This window comes from Adiantum capillus-veneris, chromosome 29 (genome assembly GCF_014529385.1).
Source record: "Adiantum capillus-veneris isolate H3 chromosome 29, ASM1452938v2, whole genome shotgun sequence".
Lineage (NCBI taxonomy): Eukaryota > Viridiplantae > Streptophyta > Polypodiopsida > Polypodiales > Pteridaceae > Adiantum > Adiantum capillus-veneris.
In genome coordinates, this window is record NC_140959.1 from 3,135,408 (window position 1) to 3,154,527 (window position 19,120).

General features: G+C 42.3%; 2 protein-coding genes and 1 pseudogene across 2 annotated transcripts in view; all 3 read right to left on the minus strand.

Moving 5' to 3' along the window:
• Positions 1-452: 452 nt before the first annotated feature.
• On the minus strand, positions 453-971 carry LOC147418657 (uncharacterized). The gene has a single exon (XM_086505274.1). It carries the CDS (start codon positions 969-971, stop codon positions 453-455), a length of 519 nt encoding a protein of 172 aa, XP_086361400.1.
• A 10,064-nt stretch (positions 972-11,035) lies between these two features.
• On the minus strand, positions 11,036-11,623 carry LOC147418658 (uncharacterized; annotated as a pseudogene).
• Positions 11,624-18,212: 6,589 nt separating this feature from the next.
• The window catches only part of LOC147418659 (uncharacterized), a 51,429-nt gene continuing 50,521 nt past the window's right edge, over positions 18,213-19,120 (minus strand). Inside the window, exon 3 of the mRNA XM_086506199.1 lies at positions 18,213-18,640. Within this exon, the coding sequence (XP_086362325.1) occupies positions 18,383-18,640 (258 nt within the window). The 3' untranslated portion in view covers positions 18,213-18,382. The remainder of the gene's footprint in view (positions 18,641-19,120) is intronic.

Sequence of the window (19,120 nt, forward strand, 5' to 3'; positions counted from 1 at the left end):
AAGCCTGCGGAATGTTGAGATAACACTTCCTTCCCATTAGCTAGCTCTACTACTAATCTACTTACAGGATACTGGCTTAGATTTAGCTTTCTCATGCATCTAGGAGATAGAAATGCATGCTTGCTTCCACAGTCTATGAGGAATTCAGCTTTATCACCTCAGCGCGTTCCAGGAGCTTGAATTACGGTTTACTGCTGGCAAGCACTAGGATTATCTATGGCAGCATGCAGCACTGCCCTTTCGTCTCCTTCATCTTCTACAGTCGGTTGTCCAACTGCAACATTTTCCCTAGCAACTGCACCACGTCCTCGTCCTCTGCCTCATCTTCCTTGTCCTCCGCGATTATTCGATTGACCTCTTCCGTTGACATTGAGAGGTACTGCATTTGCACCGGATGCACGAGTCTTCTTGGGACGTTTGTTTCTGTAATGACCGTACTCTTGGCATTCATATTAGTTCACATTGGAAAATTCGATAGCAGTTGAAGTAGCTACCACGGGACGATTCTTATAAGCAAGGTTTGTTGGTCTGTTATCCCAATTATTTGTTCTGGCCCTCTTCGCTAAGTAATTTCTTCTACCCTGAGCAGCTTTCATGATCTCCACAGCTAACGGCTTGGCTCTTAACAAAGCATCTTGCAATGTTGTTGGTCTAAGAGCTTCCAATCTACTGCTCAATGGTTCAATGAGGCCTTGGCAGAACCTGGCCACTTGTTGTTCCAAGGTCATCTTTGGCACATATCTCTTCAGAGTCACGAACTTGGAGTAATACTCCTCTACAGTCAAGGATAGCTGCTTGAGTGAGAAAAACTCGTTCATTTTGATGGCCCTATGAGCTGGCGGTAAGTAACGTTCAGTCACCGCAGTCTTAATTTCTTCCCATGATTGAGAAGATCCAACAATGTCAGAGTCCCGGCAACGTTGTTTCCACCATATTTTGGCGTCTCCGATAAGTCGGCACATGGCAATCATAGTTTGATTCTGTGGATGAGTTCCCACAGCTTCAAATAATCCTCCATGGCCTTGATCCAAACCTCTTCATCTCATTCTACGTTAACCCCTTCACCTTTGAAGTTGGGGGGTTGCGCTTGCTTGAGAAGGAGTTTTTTCTCCTGAACCGCGGTATAAAGAGCAGAAGGAGGTACCTACATGATTTCATAAGATCGGTAGACTGACGAATTTAAAGACTTTTCACACAACTAAGATTTGACTTTAGAATAGACACAAGATCAAGACACTCAATTCAAAAGACTTGGTTCTTTATTCATAAAGTGAAAATTTACAAGGATAGCCTTACAAAAGAGGCTTAGGGTATCTCATCCTACATTATTACAATTTTTTGCGGCATCTAAAGAATCCTCATAGATGGCTGACTTGGAATATGGTGATACAAACGATGGGTGTTTGCAGTCACATTTCTACAATCTTCTAACTGATTGATATTGCAGTTCCATTAGAAATCGGAAAGTAAATTACAAGATCCATATTCTTAGGGATGCTCTAAGGAATAGAAAAAGTTATGAGTCTTCGATATGAAATTATCTCCACCACTTTCTCCCATAGCCATTCATTCAAGGGTTTCTCTGTGCCTCTTGGATAAGTGGGAACAATGATAGTCGAGTTTGTACCCAAGAAGTAGTACAATTGAACCACTCTCAGTTCCTCAACCTAGCGTAGTTTCTTTAAGTCCGTGGTAAGACATCCCAGCTTCCAAGCATTGATGTAATAAATCCCGCCTTCATTGCTCCAGTCGAGCTCCCAGCCTTTATCTATCCGAGTCGAATGAGGAGTGTGAGCCTTCATCAGCAGCTCCATCGCTCTGTCGGAAAGGATAGTTCGGAAAATGATAGGCACTCTCATTATTAAGCTTCAAGACTTGGAATTTGCGACATTCAACCACAGGATCTTCTTGAAATATCGACACATAAGCCTCGGATTAGCTATCCAATTTTTCTTGTTTTTAAAATTTTCAGAAAGTACGAATTTTTCCAAACTAACCTAGGCTCTAAACCCTAAGCTCTGATACTAGTTGTGAGGTCCCCTCCCCGTCTCACCTTCATGAAACTGGAGGACACCTGACGGTCGCTAGATCTTATCCCGAAGCAAACAAAAAAATTGGCTAAGAAGAAAACCAATGGATGGTCTCTCATCACTTAGTGAGTTGAGTCCAAGCCACCAGTTGAAGGAATCTAGCTCTGCTCCACAGGGGAAGCATAACTACGTACTATCGGTCCTAATCTCATCTTCTAGGAGGAGAAGAAACCACGATTCCTTTTTTTCCGTAGCTTTTAGAGGCACGTACACCGAGTTCCTATCGCTCTGGCATAATAAGATATCTAATTTCGTACTCTATCGCACAAGACAGAGAGTTCTCGACTGATCGGGACCACCCGTCTTGTAGGCTTTGGCAACCCGAGTCAATCCCCCACTTTTCACTCCACACTCACGCAGAGTCTTTGTGTGGCCTAATTACTAACACATTGTTATTCAACACTTAGGGTTCCTTCTTTATATTTCCTCGCCATAAGTTCCTTAAAACAATCCCTTCAATCAAGAAAAATCGGCACCAAAACATATCTTTCCTAGGAAAATGTACTCAATAAATAATACTTCATTAAAAATTCCAATGTCCTGGAATCGTGAGGACCTCTAGCGAGTGTTAACTCCACCCCCGTTCTCAACTGGCCGTCCATACAACCAGTCCATGATCCACCCAATTCCTAGAGTAACTCTCCGGGTAAAATCATGTATCCATCGTATCAAAAGCAAACCATGGACATATCCACCGCATAAAAAGCAAGTCGTGGATTTAGCTCCTGCAATAACTTCGCGAGCTACCGCCCTATGATCAATAGGGTGTTCAGACTAAATCGACATTGGAATAATGAATGAAATTTGGTTGAGATAATTTTTCCTAACACCATTCTTTCCTACCTCAAAACAGTCTTTCCATAAAGAATTTCTTTCCTATTTAATTTAAACTTAAATTAAGATAAAAACCCTTTAAGTACTAATGCCGTTGTCTCATTTGGATTTCCAACATATTTTTGGGGAGTTTAGATAGAACTTTAAAATGTCGTCTCATTTGGATTTCCAACATGTTTTCGAGGAGTTTAGACATTCCTAAAGCTATCGTAATGCAATGCTTGTGTAAGATACAAAATAAAATCCATCCTACCTCATGGATTTCCTCCACCATCGCTTCATTGGATGGTCGGATTTCCATCTCTCATTGGCGCCTTACCGTTGGTCTCCATGTTGCTAGTTCCCGCCTCGCGGTCGTTAGACCACCAAACTGAGTTCTTTTGGGAGCCATTTCTCACTAGTAGGATTAGTTTTTTCGGAAAACGAAGAGACTAAGTGTAGTACAAAAATTCCCACAACAACCAATGAGAAAACTTAACAAGGATAACTTTAATCTTATACTTAATATACTAAGCTAATTTACAAGCTTTCACAACTATAAGTGTGCAAGCTAACTCAAGAGTACAACAGATGATTATACCCTAATTACTCATAACTCACACTAAGATTATCATAACCAAGACTTATTCCATATGTAACATGAGATCAAGATTTATGCACTAATTAGATACATCTATATAATACACAATGATAGACTATAACCATGCAAATACCAACTGTAATAAATGATTAACTTCGGCACTATCATACATAGATTATGCATGATTTACTAGTGCAAAGCAAGACTCTAACTATGCATCTTTTAGTATGCAAGAATTCTTATAATTATACCCTAATTTCATGGGCAAATCAAGGTTTTTATCACCTTAATTAGACTTCAATTTGGGACATAACAAAGAGAAAAAGATTCACCATATCTTAGAGAATCATAGGTGAAAGAGCTTTACAACATAATTATGCACAACCTACTTTAATTAGCAATGATAATAATGTGCATAAACTTATGCTCAATTAAGAAAAATTATATATACTTAAGAAGCAAGGTGTCCTTAATCCAATAATGGAACTATAATCAACGGATGGAAACCATTGACATTACTTCACATGGATTATAATAGGGAATAGATTGCTTATGTTGTAGCCAGCTAGCATAATTAGGCTCAACATAGGAATCATCTAGAGAAAAGAGGCTATGGAGCAATAGGATTAGCATAAACATAATTTAATTACCCTTGATAAGATCTCCTTTGTGTATTATGTGATGTAGAGAAGATTTCACAAAAATTCACTCTAGCAGTAGCACTTCCTTGCACTGTCTTGGGGATTGTGTGTGCCTAGAGAGGGTTGAAGCTACTCTTATATAGGCATCCCCCTCAAGGAGGGTCCATTTGCCTTGCTAAAATTGGAACTGGAGAGCCCATACACACACACACACACACACACACACACACACACCTCCAAGTGTCATGCTAGGTGTGGGGGTTCCCTAGTGAGGTGTCCTCACTTGCCCATCTCACTTGCCTATACTCCCTCTCTCTCTTTCTCACTCTCACACACTTGCAAAATCGATTTCTACAAGGGGCGGTAGCGCTATCTTTTTGCTATTTTGAGAGGGTGTTGTGGCTTAAGTCCATGCTTTATTGCCCATACTATGCCATACCTCACTCTTGACCTATGTGCCACCTTATCTAGGCCATGCTACACTCTCCATGCCTTACCTAACACTTGTCACAAGACTAGACATGCCCATGACTCATGGCCATACATGATGGGGACACATGCCCATGCATGCACATCCACATTCATGCCATACATACCTTAGAAAACTGCTAACCTTAGGCTAACTAGACTTATACTAGCCCAAATTCAATTCTGAAACTTGCTAACTTGAGACAAACCTGCAGGTAACAGATACGACTACATGCTATAAATAGCAGCCTCCGACGTCTGGACCCTATTTTTAAGGAAACCTTGGTCGGCGCACAGTTTGACGAGCCAGTCGATCTTAGACCATACCGGGGGTCAAAAACTTTCTATTTTTGAAAATTTTTCACAAAAAATGAATTTGACCAGAATTAAAAGTTCTACAAGGATCACAACACAAAAATTCCATCTGATCACTGAAACCTGTTGAAAATAGCATCTTTTGCTAAACTGATGTTTAGGCTTAAAATTTTACATAGGTAACCCTCTTCTAGGGCAGGTAGAGACCTTACAATAATCATTAGCTTTGTTAGAAATATGTTGGGAAAGTGAAAACAAATCACCTCCCATACTTATTGGCTTTGAAAAATAAGTGTTGATATGACCAAGTTCACCACAATTATAACAAGTAGGGATGAACACCCTCTGTGGCTCAAAGACACCTTGTCCACGACCCGCATTCGCATTAGGCTGTGCTTCACATGCCTCGGCCATTCCTCTACCACGACCGCGACCACAACCACCTCCACCTCCAAGGAAACTGAGTTGCAATTCTTGTAGCATGGTCATCATGTCTTGTATATTTCATTGTAACTGTTCAGTATTAGCAACCCTTTGGGTAGGTAGGGCTCCAGCCTTCGCCTGATTTTCCTCCTTTTGGCCACCATTACTTTGCACAGGGAACGCTTTCCCATACTCATTAAGTCTTTAAGCCTTCCATTCTTTCTCCCTAGCAATAGTAACTGCTTCCTCAAAGGTGGCAGGCCTTTTTAGCTCAACTTTAAACTTCAAACTTTCTTTTAAGTTTGCCACAAATGGTCCTTTTTTAACATAGATGGAGGGATCTCATTTCCCAAAGCTCGTGTCCATTTATCATAAACGGATGAACTGCATGACAAAATCATCAACACTTTGATTAATCTTTTGACTGTACCCCAAAATTTCATACCAAACTTCATCAGGCACTTCAATGGATCTGTATTGTACCAAAAAAGCTTGATTCACACGATTGTAGTCCAAAGCCACTCCTAGCGTTTGTGCTTGCACCAACTGTTCATGATTGTGTAGCCAAATTTTTGCCTCATCCTGTAAATTGTATTGCAGCAACCGCAACAATATAGCTTGGTCTAATATATTTTGCAGTAAGCAACTGACTTCCAATTTTTTAATAAAAGCATGTGCATTCTCATTAGGCAATCCATGAAACTGTGGAAACTCGTCCGACATGTTTGATTGCCACAAAAACACTTACATGTGACGTCGAAAGCTCAAGGGATGTCGACGGATCGCTCCAGTACCTAATCCACCTCACACTGGGTAACCCGGCTCCCAGTGCTTGGCTTCACAAAACCTCATGACCCTCCAAAAGCTGCAATCCAATTATACGACTGTCTCAAGTATTGTCCATAATTTGCACATACATAGGCAGTTGTCCATAAGGACCCACATCCCTTTTACATTCTCTGCTTGTAGAATACATATTTCACAAGAATTGGAGCATGGGAGCACTTGCTCCTCCGTGGGGGCACCAAAACAATGTTAGTGTGCAAACGGCAAGAAAAATGAGTGCCTCTATAGCCTTGCACGAATCACACCGTTGGAAGGAAGAACTATCACACCGGTGAAAACACATGTGGTAAACACTTGTTGAGATTTATGAAAAACTTTTCAAGCATGGAACACAGTTTCTATCACTACTACACTTAGGAGATTTTGGATCATTTTCCACAATGGTTGGGAAACTTGTTGAAAAACAAGAATCCTTGCGAGTGTCGGAAGACATTGTATGTAAAATAAGAGATGAGAGTCAACTTTTTTGAACCTGTTTACTTTAGAAATGCTGCTACAAAAACGCATTCCATAACTCTGAAAATTTCTTTCTTTGCATCAATGTGTAGAGGGTGTCATGCTCTTCGATTGAGGCTATAGGTCACCCAAATCGGAGTTCGGATGAAAAAGTTATGATCAAAAGAGTGAACTGTTGTCTACTAGGTCAAAAAAAGGTTGCACTAGAAAGAGAGAGAGAGAGAGAGAGAGAGAGAGAGAGAGAGAGAGAGTAGAAGAGGGGGGGGGGGGGGTGAGGGTGATTCACATGAGAGAGAGAGAGAGAGAGAGAGAGAGAGAGAGATGGGGAGAGAAAGAGAGAGAAGGGGATGGGGACAGTCCACACAGGGAGAGAGGGGGAGATGGGGGGCAGTTCATATGAGAGAGAGAGAGAGAGAGAGAGAGAGAGAGAGAGAGAGGATGGGGACATTTCATGCGAGAGAGTGTTAGCAGCAAGCTAACTTGAATTTTTGGAGCTTACTACCGAAAGAAATCTATGATATCGTGGCAAATCCAGACAGAAAGGAGGCCAACACAAGACTCGGCCTCAAAGAATTCTACAACCAAGAAACGTGTGGCGTAGACTTTCAGAAAGCCTATGAGCTCTTGTCTACAATTAAGGAAGATGGATCAGCCCAAATTACTGACCAACAAGGGAAGGAAGTTGAAGTAGTGATCACAAAGGAAATTGTGGCCGAGGCTCTCAAGTTGCCAACAGAAGGGATGACAATGAGGCCCGAGACAGGAAGAGAGCAAGCACCTTCACGAAGGAGACTGATGCGGCAACCTTTGCTGACCTCATTCAGAAGCAAATGGAAGACCAGCACGGTTGTATCACCACCACTTTCACTTTCTAGCAAAGAGACCGCTAAGGTACACAACACCTAATCATGCAGTTGCGACTACATTCACACAAGTGTTGAAGTTGACAACCAGGCAACCGATTGACCACGCTCAGTATGCGCTGACAATGCTAAAGGGCACCAAGAAAGAGGGTAAGATCACATATCTGGGTGCACCTGAGGTACTGACAAGAATAGCATACCATGCTATTGGCATGGCAGATAATTTTCCACCTGTCCCAGATCAGAACACATTGGATTGTGTCTGCCCAGCCTTCTCCAAGAACCACCCGTTCGACAAAGAGAGTTTACAAATCTGATGAAGAATCTGTTGAAAGCTATTGGCATGGCAGACAATTTTCCGCCTGTCCCACATCAGAACACATGGATTGTGTCTGCCCAAGCCTTCTCCAAGAACCACCCGCTCGACAAAGAGAGTTTATAAATCTGATGAAGAATCTCGAGAGCTAACTGAAAGAATGAATGTCATCTCAAATCTTCATAGACAAAACCAGGACTTGAGAGCTGAAGCTAAACAACATCAGCTAGCAAAAGAGAAGCAACAAAAGAAAATGGAGGAGCTAGGTGAACTTCTCACCAAGTTAACAGATGCCTACAAAATCAAAGACCAACATCTGACAGAGGTAACCAATGAACTCCTAACCACAACTCTGTCATTACAAAAGATCCAAGTGCAACTTGACGTAGCAAACGCATCTCTGCAATATTCAGAGCAAAGGATCAATGATCAGGCACCATGAAAAATCCCGCAGTTGCCTCAATGGAAGGTATCGATCAAGTATATAAGGCATTGGAAAAGAAGAATAAGGATCTCAAACTCGAGATAAAGCTAGAGCAGTCACAACGAAGAGACCTTGCATTGATGAGGGTACAACAAGAAGAACAGTTGCTCAAGGAGATAGCAGAGCTCAAGCGAGTCAATCATCTGCTGCGAGAAGGATAGCCAGAGACACAAGAAGAAGCTGATACCTCAGAACAACCAAATGTTGAACTTCAGTCTCTTTCGCTGAGATGGAAACACAGCCGGAAGAAGGGCTAGGAGGAGAGGAAGATTTCCAGGTACCACTAACAGATGTTGAGCAAGTTCCCATAGTCCATCTTTTCAAAGCTGAACAAGATGCACTTAAAGGACAGGTTGCTCAGGAGACAGATGAACAATGGAAAGCAGCGATGGATTAGGAGTTAAGAGTTCTCCATTCAGTCAACGTCACTCAACTCACTCCCAAGCAAATCAATGCACAATGGCATCAATAATCATTTCCATATCCTTTTATCAAGGTAGAGATTTTACATCTCAAAGAAAGATTATACAAAGATATGCAAGTAGAAGGCACAGAGGAAGTCCACCCCAAGTGGAGAAAGAGTTGGCTGAACAAGAATCCACGATATTTGATTATGTTCACAAGAGCACCTGCAGCCCTTTAGAAAGACCCAACCTTTTGTCACATTGCAATCGCATCTGTTGCATTGCAACCACAGGTAAGAGCTCTACGCATTGATGTAAGCATTTCACAGTATTTTGTAGCTTCGTATTGGCGCATAACTGCTAAGCATTTAGATACATTCTGGGTCGAAAATGACTAAGGTCAAAAAGTAACTGGCTGTTAATAATCGCGATTTTTGCACTTGACCTAAAGTGAGATTTGAGACCATAAGCATGTGTGCTCGGGTCTTCTAAACATGTTCTAGAAGTTTCGTGACGTTTGGATGTCGTTTGATGTTGTAAACGAATGTGATTTGTTTGCCAAAGAGTGATTAGCTTTTGGATTTCAATCATTTGAGTGTATCTTGAGTTAGATGCGAGTTATTTGTTGTTTTCCAAGAGATTGACAACCTCTTGTAACCTCTATGCACTAGTCGAGTCAGCTTCGTCCCATGGATTGACAATTATAATTGTGGTTCTCGCTATGTCTGCAATAAGATAGGAGTGAGGCTAGACACCCATCCCACAGAGAGAGAGAGAGAGAGAGAGAGAGAGAGAGAGAGAGAGAGGGGGGGGGGGGGGGGGGGGGGAGGAAACGGGGTGCGATTCACACGGGGAGAGAGAGAGAGAGAGAGAGAGAGAGAGAGAGGGGGGGGGGGGGGGGGGGGGGGGAGGAAACGGGGTGCGATTCACACGGGGAGAGAGAGAGAGAGAGAGAGAGAGAGAGAGAGAGAGAGAGAGAGAGAGAGAGCAATAGAGAGGAGGGTGATTCAGGTTTAGGGTGATTCACAAGGGGGGAGAGGGAGAGAGGAGAGGGGGAGGTGTGCGGGGTTTCACTGACACGGGGAAAGATAGAGAGAGAGAGAGAGATGGGGGGATTTCAAAAATTATTTAATATTATTAATAACTACTAAGACCAATATTAAATGCTTTTAAATCCTCTAGACTCAACTAAACACTTTCTCTCATCTTTTCAAACTCCTGCAAGAGATTTCTACTTGACTATCATGTCATGCACTATAGTCTTCCGTTCTTTCGAAAGGGCTTTTCCCTTTATCAATGGGAAGATTATATTTGGGGTTAAATAACTACAAGAGCATGTTTTGCCACAAACTTTTTTTGCTTTCCATGCAATTGTCATGGTTGGGAGTGAAGAGTTGACAGTGCCAATGGAGAGAACAAGCAATCATTTGGGAGAGGAGTTTTATGTTGTGGATGCATCTTTTTCTACAAAGTTCGTGGTCCTAGTCGAAGATGACACGGTCTCAAATTCTATTGGCATGGATGCTCCATTGGTGCATATTCCTAAGTCTTACCAAACGGCGAGTGACCATTCTCGAGCAAAGAAAAAACCGAGCTACTTTCTCACAAACATTGAGCTTTGTTATAAGCAGCATCTCATTCGGCATTCTATCAATATTGTAGTCACAAAATATTTTATTTGAGTTTTTTGGGCTTTTTTTTAGTTTTTGGAGGTTTGATGCCGCTACCATGCTCTCTCTCTCTCTCTCTCTCTCTCTCTCTCTCTCTCTCTCTCTCAGGTCTATATGTGATTTGAGAAACCTCCCTCTCTCTACGAAAAAATGGAGGTTTGATGCCGCTACCATGCCAACCAATGTTCGAAAAAAGTGTGCCTCAGCTTAGCCTTGAGCTGATTTTATCACTAGTTTCTCTCATAAATGTTTTGGGTGAGCACTGGATGTTGAAAAATCAAAATAGATGGAGAGGGAGAAATCTACTTGGAGAATTCATAAAAATAGAGTTAAATTGTAAAACATGCCGATTAGTGGGAAAACTTTCCTAGGTTTGAATCTACCATAAGGGAAATTTGTATGATTTTCCCTGAGAACATTGATGCCAACTCTCTGGACCAATCAAGTGGATGGATCTACTTCCATACCAAAATAGTTCTTTGGACCAATCATGACCGCTATATCAACAATCAACTGGAAAGATCTACTTCTATACCAGAATATAAAACCGTATACCATTAGCGACGTCTCCAAAAGAAGTTGGAACTACCATGGACTCTCACCATGACCCCAAACCACCTATCCTACCATGAAGCTCTCGGCTTTCTATAGTACAAAGTCGCAACAAAGTAAAAAATTCATCATTATTTGCATGAGCCCAGACATGGGTTCTTTATCATCACTCCACAGCTTTGACTTGTCTTCATTCCCATGAAGATATTGACAGGTGCCCTTCTCCCGCTTCTTCAACATAATGTTAACCCGAGTAGGCCTAACAATGACATTATATTTCTCAGGTACGATATCTTTACACAGACACGACGCACCCAGACAATCATTCTTGCCATCAATATCATGGACCTTCAACTCCAAGAATCTTGCCTTAAATTCCACATCAACGTCAATTTTCTCCTTAGAGGCCCCTTGAAGAGAGATATCTAGATCTTTTACTTTTCAACATCCAGATCCCAGCTAAAACTAGACAAACTTTATAATGAGTTGATGATCTTTGACTTTTTGATGTATGAAGTAATGTGGCCTTCCCTTGATATTGCGCAGACAAGGCTGCTACCATTTCTAATGTCTATATCTCAAAGGATATAAGACTCTGCACATGAGGTCGCGACGACATCGTGTAGCTTGGTCGAGTAGAGCTTTGAGCTCTACCATGTTCTCTGCAATATCGACAACCATCTCAAGCTCCACAAGTCTCTCTCTCTCTCTCTCTCTCTCTCTCTCTCTCTCTCTCTCTCTCTCTCTCTCTCCAAAAAAAAAAAAAATTGAAAACAGTCTGCGCCGGCACGTACTGTTTTTAGTAGTTTTTTTAAAGAGAGAGAGAGAGAGAGAGAGAGAGAGAGAGAGAGAGAGAGACTTCTTGGCTCAAGGAAGCTCAAGCTACCTACTACGGGATATGTACGCGAGAGAGAGAGAGAGAGAGAGAGAGAGAGAGAGAGAGAGAGAGAGACGTGATGAGCGTCAGCATGGTAGGTAGAGCCATCCAAAAAATGATGTCTAAAAACTTCTTAAAAAACCTCTTGAAACAGTCCGCACCGACGCAAACTGTTTCAGGAGGGTTTTATTTTATTTTATTTTTTATTAGAGAGAGGATCATCAAATCAAAATCTAAGTACAATCTGGTTGCAGATCAGGAAAACGTAGTGGTGAAGCAAAGTAGATAAGGAGCCTTGTGCTCATGGCCTACTCTGCGGCCCTGTAGGGAGTGGAGGTGGTTCAAGGGGCAGCATTGTGCTCGACCACCTTGATGGGGCTAAGAATGAAGTGTGCCAATTACATGATGGGGGCGGCACCGTCAAGACCGGCACTGGGGATGACTGTTGTCAGGTCATCAAATCGGTTGTTGTCGTGCGTGTTGGGCCTCCTCAATCGCCCCGCCATCCTGGTCGCTATCTCCAACTTCGGCCTCAATCTACCCCACGGCACTTGTTGTGCATGTCTTCACTGAGTCTTGAAAACTAAACTCTGTTGTGCAGTGGCCTACAGTTGTTCGTGCCAGGCGGCTACCCCTTGCAAGGACCACGAGGTCATGAGAGAGAGAGAGAGAGAGAGAGAGAGAGAGAGAGAGAACCTATACATGATATGCCATCAGCGCTAGCCGTTTACGTACTCATGAGTAGGCGCACGTTGCAGCCCATCATCAAAATGGAGCCACAACGCGTCATACAAATGTAAGCAATACTAAAGTATGGAATCATTTGACCGTCTGGTCCACCTCTCGATATTCGCTCTCTTTCTCAGTCGAAATATTACCTTAAAAGAATTTCACTTCGAAAAAGTGAAAAAACAAAAGAACAAGATAAGGCAGCACGTGCAGCAAGTAGTTGAGTCCAGCAATGCAATGCGAGCAGTTGAGTCGAGCAGTGCAATGTCTGTGGTGAGGGAATAAGGCGGGCTGCAGCCACAATCGAGATGACGAGGCAACACGAGGTAAGACGTTGTTGCTGTGTATAGAAGAGCTCCGACGACCAGCCATGCAGAGCGTCAAGACTCACTGAGTGAGCTAAGGCGGGTAACCGGCCTATGAGGTTAGTACGAGCTGCGCTCCAAGTTGTAGCAGGTGAGGCTAGGCGGGTAACCGGCGTGTGAGGCTAGTATGAGCAGTGAGAGATGCGCTCCAAGTTGTAGCATGTGTGACGAGATGAGCATTGGTGAGCAAGGCTTCGGTTTAGCTTGGGCAGGGCAATAGAATAGAGCAAGTACTGATGACATGGCTATGTGGCCAAGGTGAGAGTAGTGCGTGAGCAAGAAAACATCGACAAGATGTCCAAATCCTGTAGAGATAGTGCTGCAAATTATGACGTGTAGGACAATGATATGCTATGCCAAAGACAAGGCATGGCTGCACTATCAAAATGGATGCAAGACAAAATTTCACAAAGCTTGTTGGCAGTGTGGCAACTCGCAAGGCCAGCTATGCTAGGACAGCAGCAATCGGCTGCCTAATGACTTGGTGTCAATTTTCTACAGGACTGTGTCACGGATGATGAGGAGCCTCACTTTCTCTTCTTGGAGTTTTGTCTCTTCGCTAGGCGGCTGCCCCTTGCAAGGACCACGAGGTCATGAGACAATGTGTGTGTGTGTGTGTGTGTGTGTGTGTGTGTGTGTGTGTGAGAGAGAGAGAGAGAGAGAGAGAGAGAGAGAGAGAGAGAGAGAACCTATACCCACGATATGCCATTAGCCTTTTGCTTAATGGACGTAGCCCATGATCAGGATGGGAGGAGCATGGAGGATGGGAGGATGCATGTTGGAACCAGTGATTCGCGCCGGTAGGATGGGTTTTGGCACGTTTCACAATGGTGGAGACACAGGAAGGGGGGTGACCACATCCCATGTTACACAGTAGAGGATAACTTGGAAGCAGTAATATCGCGTGTCTCTCATTATTTTGCAATCAAGTAGCATGTGATGTCTCATTACTCCACATTCAAGTATTGATCACTAATATCATTACTCCATTTTGGCTCCATCTAGTTGCTCGACACTTTCTTTGACCATCTGCTCCGTCGAAAGACATGTGGTATATGCTCCTTTTGTGTCCAAAATTTTGGCTTTGACGTGATGATGACGATGGTCACCCTTGCTCCATGGAAGCAGCTCTTCTTCACAATTCATCATCCCTATCATGCATAACTCAAGCTTGAGCTCCATCTCCAACTACCCAATGCATTCTGTTTCCACCCTCGTCACTAGCATTGTCTTCTTCGCCCAATGATCGATTGCATGAGCAACGATTTTCTAATGGACACATAGCTATCAGGTCAAGCTTTGGGTACGTAATGATTGATATCTGCATTGGAGTGTTCATTGTGCTCATCTTTGTCGCTATGTTGGCTCAACTCCAGAAGCAAATCTAGGAAATTAGAACAAAACCTATCTCTCTTGATTCCCATTGTAGGAATATCATTCGGAATTCCTCAAAGAGGCCTCGGCCATCCATTCGATGGTGCACCAGTTCATATTGACAATTTCGACAAAAAAAAAGTAGTGATTCAAGCAAGTCAAAATATTGAAAAGGATGTGGAAGATTGGATACTAGAGTAAATCATGCAATTAGTTGGGCTTCAGAGTCTCCTTTCTTTGGTAGCTTGTTAGTAGAAAGGTAACATGATTGTTGGGATGACTTATCTATGCCATCATAGAAAAATTCAAAGAAAAAGCATGAGAGCTCATAGAAGCCTACATGTCGCAGCAAAAAAGAACATGCCTATTAGCCTCATAAAAAGGTCCTTCATGTCAACCCCTAAAGACTTTGCACTTCTATAAGGTTCTAACATGCAATGCTTTTTGTTGGTTGGTATGTACTTTTTTTTTCCCACTTAATGCAAGGAAAGAATTTCAAGAGTATCCAAGCTTCGGTTGATGAGGAAAGGAATTTCAAATGAGAGGGTGGGAGACCTTAGCTATCTATGGTAGCACTATTCCTTTGGGCCAAAGATTGGAGACACATTTTTGGACACATCTAAATATGCGAGGTCCTCTCACTTTGTCAAGAAAGCATGTAAAGATTTGGCACATAGAAAGCGTACATGTGATTGCTTCGTATATTATGTTATGCGAAGAGACGAGAGTACGAGTAGATTAATGGTACATCAAGGAACTCACCAACATGACATGCGGGATGGGTCATCAAAAGGGCTCACAAATAAAACCAAAGAAATGGTTGCACGAGTTCTCAGTGTGGATAGACATGCAAGCGCGAAAAAGGTGCAAATGTGTGAGGCAAAGGAAATTGTGACGAAAACTTTGATGCAAGAGGGGGGCTCTAGCCATGTACTTAGTGAGCAAGAATTTCTAAATGTTGTTGAGATAATGGACCCCTTGGTGGAGGACAATTGGTGAGGATGCTTTTATTTTCTCTTGTTTGGACATAATATTTCAAAGTAATTTAAAGGTCCGTGGCTGCAACTAGGAACGGGCCAACAAAGGAGAGCTTTGGTGTGGACTCCTTGCTGTGGCGAGATTGGATTTGGTTAATAGAATGCGACGAAGTGGACCTGGAGATCTTCGGCGCGCTTGAATGCAATTTGATCACACTCATTGAGTGGCGGATTGGGTGGCAATGACATGCCACGTTTACAATCCAGGGTTTGTTGTCTTAAGAACATATTTCAAAAGTTAGCATATCTTACGAAACAACCAGCAGCGTGTTTACTAATGTGCTTGTCTTCTGTTGCAGTATGCAGGATCTCCTTACTATTGCAACATGTGAGATGAAAGAGGAAGACATGGCACAAATTCTTTTTTGGAAGTGCATAAATGAAGTTATAGAGGATCATGGATGTGAGAGAGCGGATTTCCATGTATTCATGGCGGAGGAAGCTCAAGCCAACTAGAATGCAGTTCGCACAATGTTCAATGGTGGCAAAGACAATGTTCTACAACATTGAGAGTGATCTTGCCTTTTTCATTGGAAACAAAGCATGGTGGCACACACCACAAAGTACATTGTCTCTTCATCTCAACAAACCCACAAAGACATGTGCGAAAAGTGGCGTCTAGCCCCCTTTAAAGAGGCAGCTGCAGCGGAGTCTCTTCTACTTTGACAATGGTGGCTAAATGAAAATTGCATGAAAACATCCCTACAATGGACTCTTGGTTGAGTTGGTAGGAGGTGCATATCGCACATTGGGAGAGCATCATGTCAGCAATAGAGAGAAGTGCTGATGGGGCAAACACTCCAAGAATCAACTTGGCTGAGAGCAAGCATGGTAGCTGGGTTTCAAAAGAAAAATCTCATTGTATAATACATGTACTTCAAATATGGCAATTGTAATACTACAAAGCACAAAGGCATTTTCTTACTCTGAAGGTAAGCATATTGGAAAGGGTCCTTCACTAGAGAGGCTAAAGGAAAGAGTTTCCTCTAGTCCAGCATAAGTGATAAGAGTAGTAAATGAGGCTACATCTGGAACACCCATGTATAAAGCTCGTACCCCGCTTGAAGGAGACAAAGAAACCGTTCGGAAAAAGCGAGGGCCAGCGATTGTAATTGATATTGAGGATGAATCGACACATAGTCCAGAGTACAATGCAAAACAACGAGACCGCACAATACATGGAAGACCAAGGAAGATCATTTTCACGGAAGATTCAGGGGTGGAAGTGGGAGTGAGAATTCCAAAGAGAAGACGAAGATTTGTGTTTTGGAACGAAAGGTCAATGAACCTATGTGGACAATCAGAAGAACCTCGATCGATAGTCGTGTGACATGCAGTGGTACCCCCAGCGGTGGAAAAAGATGTGGACAAAATATTCTGGCATGTAGTAAAGGCACTCCTGCACCATCCTTTGAGGGGTATAGAAAACATCCAACTGGGCTACTCAGACAATGGTTCTGGTTTTGTCCCTAACATGTTACTCATTGCTATGTGGTGGATCATCATATGGAACCAAGGTTAGCTCCTCCTCCAACAACTTGGCCGGTTGATCTAGGAACAAATATCACAGATGAAGAAGTTGAGGTACTACTTGAAGGAGGATTTCTAGTGGAGACAGTTGAAAGAGATAGAGAGAGTGCAACCACCATGCGAACTCCTCCTAGGGGTGGAGGCGATTCCTCTTCTGCTTCAACAAAAGCAAGTAGAAGTGGTTCAATACTAAAAAATGGCATAAGAGTCAAATTTTGGACTTCCATTTCAGAGGAGGCAGCTAAAAAAATTGGGATTTCTCTTTGTTTAAAGGCAAAGGTGATTGAAGAGAAATGCATTGTAGAAATATCGCATGAAGCCTTCAAGGTTGAGCATCACGGAGTAGACTGACATGTGGAGGTGTATGAGGTGCACATCAAGGATGAACCCTATTGCACATGCCCTGATTTCACCGATAGGGAGGCCAAGAAAAAAATTTATTTGGCTTGCAAGCACTTGTCTTCATTCTTTTGAGAGTTAACCAATTTAGCCAAAATCAAAACATGTTGATACATCAATCCGTGCTAAGCAAAGTACATGTCTACAATGCTCTTAGCCGTGAACGCACATATCCAAACTTGGAGTGAAGTCGATGATTGTACAATTTTGTGACACATTTTTCGCCATGTATTGTAGCTGGCGAAGTTGATATAGATTACGTAGCAATTGGACCTTTGGCAAAGATGTTTTGGATTATCTTGGGTTATACAAATTTTAATCTCTCTTTTTGTTGGCAATAATCTTGATGTAAATTGATTTAGGTGTATACTTCACACACACACACACACACACACACAGAGGAAGAAGAAGAAGAAGAAGAAAAGTATTTTAACGTTGTAGGAAACTATGAGAGAGAGAGAGAGAGAGAGAGAGAGAGAGAGAGAGAGAGTAAAAGTGATGGTGACGACAATGTGGGATCGAGGTGTGTTTACCAAGGAAAAAAATCAGAGAGAGAGAGAGAGAGAGAGAGAGAGAGAGAGAGAGAGAGAGACCGAGGTCGACAAAGGATAAAGAGGATCAAGAGAGAGAGAGAGAGTGAGAGAGAGAGAGAGAGAGAGAGAGAGAGAGAGAGAGAGAGAGAGAGAGAACAAATTGAGAAAAGAAGGAAGAAAGTATCTTTATGAAATCTGCTCGTCAGATTTTCAAAAAGCGCTCGTCAAAAAATACTTACCAAAAAATATCCCCGCCCTAACTGAACCATCCTTTAAAAACTTCGAACATTGCATCTTACCAAAAATATAGCCTTCACAATTATGTTTAACGTGTTCTTCAAGAGGCGGCAAAGAAGCAACCATATCAGATTTCTGCAAACGCAGTAAACTGACAAAATTCAGATGTCCAAAACGTGCATGCCAAAGTTTTGTATCTGAAATAGCCTTAGAATCCACAATTGTATTTGCAAGATTTTGCCCACACTTGTCATACAGAGTAAGCTTATATATCCCACAGCATAAAATGCCAGATGCAACAATTTCATGACCAAAACTGAGATCATGTATAGTAAATCTGTCATCCACAAATTTGACTACTAGTCCAAGTCTAGCAAGTGCAGATACATACAAAAGATTCTTCTTGATCCCAGGTACATAAAGTGCATCAACAAGTGTGAAAGAACTGCCATTTGCAACAGTAAGCACAATCTTTCCAACTTCCTGAACCGGATAAGAGGCATTGTTGGCACAAGTGACCGAATTCCCAAGAGGGACATCCTTGAGAGGGGTAAAAATGTCACGATGAGAGGTAATGTTCTTTGTAGCACCATTGTACACATGAGCATTTGCAGCAACTGACAAACATGCATCAGGGAAATTAGGAGCATAAATGCACTCTACAATAAAAGCTCATTCTGCATCAACATCAACGTCACAAAAGACTCAACAATAGTTGCATCTGTAGTGGAACCAGTCTCTTTCTTCTTAGCCTCTTTGGCCTTCAACTTAGGACACTGACTACTTGATCAAGTGATCATTATCTTTACAATAATGGCAACGCATTTTCTTTTTACCCTTATCACCAGAATTTCCAAACGAATTGTTGCCATTGGGAACATGTTATTTTCCACTCGGAGAAGAACCATGAGAAGTGATACATTGTTTTTACCACCTTTTCTTTGAGCAGCAATAAAGACATGTTCAATTGCACACTGTCTAGTCCTATTTTTCTTGAAAAGTGACTCTTACAACAGCAATGTGCGTAATTCATCAAACTTGACAACTTTAGGATTTCCTTGGGTTATAAGTCTCTAAGTACTAGCAAAAGTCTGGTA